Below are 7,279 nucleotides of genomic sequence, written 5' to 3'. Positions count from 1 at the left end.
CATATATGTTGTGGTTAAGTGTCGTCAAGTCAGTTTAGACTCATAGCAACCCTGTATTGGGTTTCCAAAGAGTGACTAGTGAGCTTGAACCATCAACCTTGTGGTTCAAACCAACCTTGCAGTCCAGTGCATTAAATGACAGTGTCATACATTAAAGTCTGAAGCAAACAGTATATTCAAGTAAGAATTAATTCTGGTTTTTGTGCCAATCTGCCCAGTCTTGGGAAAGTCACACTGACTGGCCAACTAGGAACCAATCACCTATATCAAGTATTAAATTCTAATAAGCTCATTAAATATGATTGTGGTAGTTATGTGCCACTGAGTCGGTTCTAACTCATAGAGACCTGGTATAGGGTTCCTGAGGCTGTAAATCTTAATAGGAGCAGACACCCTCTTCTTTGTCCTGTGGAGTGGTTGGTAGATTTGAACTGCTGACCTTTTGATGAGCAGTCCAGCTTGGAACCCACTACATTACCAGGGCTCCTTTCATTAAACATATGTGGTTTCATTCAATATGAAATTAGCATACATGAAGAAAATCATTAAAAGGACATTTGGATTAATGTTAAGGAAGACTATGATTTTAGTGGTCGCTTTAGGAAAAGCCATCCAGACTGCATGAATTATAATGTCTTATTTCATTTCAGTCCTGTTGTGGCACTGTAGGATAAGCACCGGACTGCAAGGTTGGTTTGAACTGCAAGGACAACAGTTCTGTTCCACCAGCCGCTCCTAGGAAACCCTATACAGTGTTGCTATGAGTTAGAATGACTCAGTGACATTAACAACATTTCATTTCAGTATGTAATTTTGGGAGGCTTCCAATTGTTGTTGTTTTTAATCATTAAAACAACTCCATTATTTATTTCCAAAAAACAAAATCTTGGTGGAAGAGATTAGGTACTTAAAAGAATTCATTTTATGAAAGTAAAATGTCCCAAGCATACTGTCAAACAGGTGTGTTGATATTCTTTGATTTGAAACTATTCATTTTCCTTTTTTTCTTTTTAAACCTCTGAGTCATTGCTTCATGTTGTGCTAGTTCTTACTGACTTGGGGATAGGGTAGACTGCAGTAGGTACAGATAGGAAGCAATTTAAAATAGAATGGGCCACGTTTATTTTAGAACAGCCTTTCATTACTTAAAACATAAGGAGCTCTGGTAGTACAATAGTTACGAATTGGGCTATGAACCTCAAGGTCAGCAGTTCGAAACCACCAGCCATTCTGCAGGAGAAAGATGAGGCTTTCTACTCCTGTAAAGATTTACAACCTTGAAAACCCTATGCAGGGTCACTGTGAGTCACAACCAACTTCATGGCACATAGTCACCACCCCTGCCACTTAAAACATAGGTGTTATGGTAAGATGTGCCTTTTAATCCTTCATTGGCTGTGTAGCCAGCCCTGTAAACTGCTTTCTATTCATCAATAAAGGTAGATCAAAATTAATGATAAAGTTAGATCAGGGAAAACAATTTCTTACTATTAGCTTCTTACTGCTTTCTATTTTTTCCCCATCATATTTTTGTCTTTATGTATTTCAACAGTGATTCAGAATGTTACTCACAGGGCTTCAATGAAATCCCCTGATAGGACACCCTTGGGAGGAACAATAGTAGGTGAGTCAATCTTGTAAGGGTGGCGCTGGACTGGTCAGTGCTTAGGGTTGTGCATAGGGTCTCTATGACTCAGAACTGATTCAGTAGTATCTAACAGCAGTGACAAATCTTGAAATCTGTGCCTATGTCTAGCAAGTCTGGTGATCCTTTGGTATTATGGCCTTTACGCAGTTTTGCATTGTGAGCAGTCTGTTAATTCAGTTTGGGTTCATTTCTTTCAGTATTTAGCATACAGTTATCCCACTCTGGGAACCAAGAGGTTGCTCTATCAGCCAGGCTGTGTTCAATCACGGTGTATTCAAGGCACAGCTTTAGCCCATGCACAATAGGAATGATGGAGCCCTTGTTATGTGCCCTCCAGGATTGTTTTTTAAAACAATACTGAATTTTTTAAAGAAACATACTGAATTTCTCTTTAAAAATTATTGTTAGTAGTAATGGTGTTCACTACACAGCTTAAGCAGCCATTCTACAAGTTTGGAGTCGAAGCCAGAGGATTTGTTCTCAGAATATGAAAAAAGAGTCTGTGTCATATTTTTTCAACGTTTTAAAGTTTTGGTTAAAGTTAAGTAAAATAAGTACAAAGCTTCATAGATTCTAGTCTTTGAAAACGCTGAGCTTTATTTAATGAAATGATGCATTTTCTTCCCTTATTGATCTCACTTGTTTTCTTGCAGTCCAACTTATTGTTCCAGGTCTTAATGACACAGCCATAAAACTGCCCACATCCATAATGTTTGAGATCACGGATGCAATCAAAACACAGTTGGGTAAGCAGTCAAGTTCTATATTTGGACTTTGTAATGATAGAATGGAGTCTCTTGATGTTCTGTTGCCAACCAAACAGCTGGGCATTCAAGTCCACCAAAAGGCACCTCACAGGAAACACCTGGAGATTTACTTCCAAAAACTTAGCCTAAGGAGCACAGTTGCACTCTGCCACACACAGAATAGACTTTAACTGCAACTGGTTTTAGTGACTGAATACAAACACTGACTCATAATTTAAGATATCCAAAAAATCTTGCAAGAGCTGGTTGGGGGTCTCAATGTAAAAGTAAAGAAGGATAAGGAGGTTGGATATGTTAACAGAAATCTCATCTCAAAGCTAAATAAAGTTACATTTTGTGTTTTCAATTTATATTTATAAAAGAAGAGTGAACATTTGTCAAATCATCTAAAATATATACATTTATATATGTATCATTTTAAAAGAGTTATTATGGTAATATACTTTTTATACTATAATACTAAGGGCCCCATACATATTTCATGATGTAAAGGTCAGATTTATTACAGTTATTATTAACGTGAGATTAACACTGTTGCTTATGTTTAGAAAGAACTGGATATAATTTCAGTGCTAAATCAAAATAAAGCATACAATTAAAAATAAAACAGTAAAAACCACTTAATAGAGTCCCAGGGTATAATTGTGGTGGTCACTATTTGGAGTTAGCTAGGAGCTCTGGTAGCGTAGTGGTTATGAATAGGGCTGCAAATCTTAAGGCCAGCAGTTCGAAACTGCCAGCCACTCTGTGGGAGAAAGACAAGGTGGTCTGCTCCCGTGAAGATTTACAGCCTCAGAAACCCTGTACTGGGTCACTGTGGGTCGGAACCAACTCGACGGCACTTAACAACAACAACTGCATTTGATTATCATTTTGGCTATGCATTGTCTCTATAGGACCAGGAAGATGGTACACATAAAACTCTATACCATGCAAATGCTGTGCTCCAAATTCAGTGCCTTCAGTAAACCTGTTTTTGGAATTCAAATTCAGGATTGTTGCACTTAGCTGTTCTTTACCCAGAACTTGTATAATTTACCCTGTGCCTGGGAAAGTGTTGGGAAGAACTAAAAGGAAGCCGATCAACACCTTACTGATTTGGTTTCTAATATGTCCACCAAAACTATGAAACTCAGGGTTTGTAAAGGAGACTGAAAATCAGTGTTTTCTCCCAGTCCATTGTTATCCATTTTGAACTGAAAGATACTCCATTCCTTAGTCTCTCAGTCTGAATGGTATTTCTTTTTTTTTTTTTTTTTCCAGAAAATTTCACATACTGCCTTAATTCCAGTTCAGATTTTTTAAATTTATTGATCTAAGTGAATATGAGAGGACTGCAAAACATTCATGGAAAAATGGAATTAAAATATAATGTAACTTTCCCATGTACTTTCTGAAGTCCCCTCATGTAGTTGTTTATTTATTTGATTTTTTGTGCTTTTTATTCTCTTAAAGAATGAGTATGATGTGCATGAAGAAAAAAATATTATAAGTAGTAAATATCCTCCTTATATTTCTGGAGAAATTGACACATGGCTAATTTCTTATCCATTAAAGAGGTGGTAGCCAGTATTCAAGGAAAATCCTATCTGCCAAGTGTGCCATCTTAACAGAATACATTTTTTTAAATATTACATTTTAAACTTACTGGTTAAAAAAAAAAAAAAGTGGGTATAAGGAGTTTATTATACTTCCAAAGGAGAATAAACTTTTTTGAAGTTAATTAGGTCTCACTAAAATTCATTAATGTTATAAGTTTTGAGAGGATAAATTCTAAAAATATTATCTCAGTTCCAGCAGGGTTCATCACAGACATCAAGACATATAACAGCTTTTGTTCTAAGAACACTGGTGTGAATAATGAGAGAAATAAACAAGAAAGCTAGCATTACACATACATCTCCAAGGGACATACGAAGGGTTTGCCAAAGAAAGTTATAAAGGAGAAGGGAAAAAAGATATATTGTACAGTAGAATTACAGAGGTAAAGAAATTCCTTGATTTTAGGTCGCGTTCTCATGACTCAGCAGCCATTCATCGAAAACCCTATACAGAGTGGCTTTGAGTCCGAATGACTCAATGGCACTTAACAACAATTGCCAAGACTGTAACCATACAATCTTAGTTGGTGGATGCTCTTTGCTTAATATTGGGAGACACAAAGACTCCTCCACTTAAATATCTTCCCCATCTACCAGTTTCTGTGAAGCCTGAAATGTCGTTATTTGGAAATAGAGTACTGTGTCTTTAAAGGAGTTAGACCCCCTTCCTTAAGAGCATTCTAATTCATACCAACACTTTAGAACAGATTAGAATTACACCATGAGGTTTCCAAGGCTGAAACCTTTATGAAAGCAGACTGCTACATCTTTTTCTTGCAGAACAACTGGTGGGTTAAAAACCTCAAACCTTTCCACATAACCAAACACTTAACAATTTAACCAAGCACTTAAACCACTATACTACCAGGGCTCCTATAAGGCATTGTTGTTAAGTTCTGTCAAGTTGGTTCCAACTCACAGCTACCCTATATGGGGTTTCCAAGGAACTGCTCGTGGATTTGAAGCACCAACCTTAAAGTCCAGTGCTTATCTGACAGTGCCACACCAGGACTTTGTAAGCTATGGAATTGATGATGTATGAAAAATACAAATATCCTTTAGGAAAGTAGTGGCCATGTTTCCTCATTAGCAGCTTAATTTTAGGCCAAGATGGCTCCCAGCTAAAGGCATGCTTTGAATATAAGGAATTTAAAAAGCAAAGCAAGGCAGAGCATTGCCTGTGAAAGTCTTGATTTGGAAGTTAAAAAAAGAGGCTAGAGTCAGCTAGAGTCAGCCAAGGAAACACTGAAAATGGAGGTTATTAAATGGGTAGTGGAGGACTGGCAAAAGTGCCCTGAAGAAGGAGAGGACTTTAAAAAGAAAGAGATCATTAAAGAAAAACTTAATAATTTCTAAATAAAAATTTTTTTTAAAAGATACCCTATGTTATAATTAAGGCGCTCTGGTAGCATAGTGGTTACGAATCGGGCTGCTAACCTTAAGTTTGGCAGTTCGAAACTACCAGCTGTTCTGCAGGAGAAAGATGAGGCTTTCTGCTCCTGTAAAGATCTACAGCCTCAGAAACCCTGTGCAGGGTCACTATGAGTCAGTACCGACACCACGGTACTTCTTAACAACTACAATGGCATAATTAAGGAGCTCTGGTAGCATAGTTGTTGACTCAGGCTTCTAACCTCAAAGCCAGCTGTTCAAAACTACCAGTCGTTTGGCAAAAGACAGACGAGGCTTTCTGCTCCCGTAAAGATTTACTGGTTAGGAACACTAGACAGGATAGCTGTGAGTCAGAATTGACTCCATGGCATACCACCACCACCTTGACATGGTTGGTGGTGGTTGTGTGTCATAGTTGTTGTTATGTGCCGTGGAGTCGGTTCCGACTCATACCGACCCTACACAGGGTTTCCAAGGCTGTAAATCTTTACCGGCAAAGACCGCCTCATCGTTCTCCTGAGGAACCGCTAGTAGTTCGAACTGCTGACCTTGTGGCTCGCAGCCCGATTCGTAACCACTACGCTACCAGAGCTCCTTGTGTGCCATAGAGTCAGTTCCAATTCCTAGTGGCTCTGCATAGGATTTCTGAAGCTGTAAATCTTCACAGGAGCAGAAAGCCTCATCTTTCTTCGGCAGAGCGATGGTAGATTCTAACTGCTGACTTTGCGGTTAGCAACCCAACTCATATATGTTATGGGTATATGCTAACAATTAGCAGACCATAACACATGAAAAAATGTGAATTCTGAATATTTCTTCCTGTGCTAACAACAGTCAGAATGATTCTAAACAAAAGCTATAAAAACAGGAAAAAAAATATTGTTGGTTTCTGATAAAATTGATACGTTTAAAAATAAAGTATACAGGATTTTTTGTTTTCAGTTACTGTTGAATTAATCTAAGAATAGTGTTACAGACCTCTATGTTGCAAATATGATGTACAATGGCATATTCACATGAATCCTAAACACACTTGACTAATTGGTGCCAAGTGCACTCCATTTGTGACACCTATCTCTAACATTTTATATCGTTCCTAAAAATAATAAATTCTATGTAAGAATCGATGGGTGCCTCCATCAGTAATGTGGAGTGCCACTGAGTTGACTCTGACTGGTAGCCTGCATCAATAGAGATTGAAAATTGATTGGCTTTTATAAATGTGAAAAGAATGACTTTATAATTGTCTTTAAGTCCATCATAATAAAAAAAAAAATATTGTGTGTTTACTTTAAAAGAAGAAAGTAGTCTTTATTTCACCGTCTGGATTAGAGAAGAGGAACAGCTTTTGTTTACAATAATTATATGAACTACTGAAGGAGGCTAAGGAGCTCTGGTAGCGTAGTGGTTACGAATTGGGCTGCGAACCTTAAGGTCAGCGGTTCGAAACTACCAGCCGCTCCGCGGGAGAAAGATGAGGCTTTCTACTCCCGTAAGGATTTACACCCTTGGAAACCCTGTACAGGGTCGCTATGGGTCGGAACCGACTCGACGGCACTTAACAACAACAACTGAAGGAGGCTAAGCATTTGCATTCTCAAAGGACTTTGAGAGAACAGATTAGATCAGTAGTTGTTAATCATGGATGATTTTGTCCCCTGGGGGCATTTGGCAAAGTCGAGTATGGCACTGTGGGTTAATGTGCCAGACTACAAAACTGTTTGAACTGCAAGGTCGGCAGTTCAAACTCATCAGCTGCTCCTTGGAAACCCTACACAGGGTCGCTATGGGTCGGAATCGACTTGACGGCACTCAACAACAACAACATAGACATTTTTAGTTGTCACAGTGGAGGAATGCTACTGGAATCC

At 38.2% G+C, this 7,279-nt stretch overlaps 1 protein-coding gene across 1 annotated transcript in view; it reads left to right on the top strand.

The window, feature by feature from the left end:
• ABI3BP (ABI family, member 3 (NESH) binding protein) overlaps positions 1–7,279 on the top strand; it is a 317,931-nt gene that overhangs the window by 145,862 nt on the left and 164,790 nt on the right. The window contains exons 9-10 of the mRNA XM_006868650.1: positions 1,553–1,624; positions 2,302–2,394. Of these exons, the coding sequence (XP_006868712.1) occupies positions 1,553–1,624; positions 2,302–2,394 (165 nt within the window). The remainder of the gene's footprint in view (positions 1–1,552; positions 1,625–2,301; positions 2,395–7,279) is intronic.

The sequence above is a fragment of the Chrysochloris asiatica genome, unplaced genomic scaffold (assembly GCF_000296735.1).
Source record: "Chrysochloris asiatica unplaced genomic scaffold, ChrAsi1.0 scaffold00120, whole genome shotgun sequence".
Classification (NCBI taxonomy): domain Eukaryota; kingdom Metazoa; phylum Chordata; class Mammalia; order Afrosoricida; family Chrysochloridae; genus Chrysochloris; species Chrysochloris asiatica.
The sequence above is the reverse complement of the archived record's forward strand: the minus strand, read 5'-3'. Positions and strand labels throughout refer to the sequence as shown.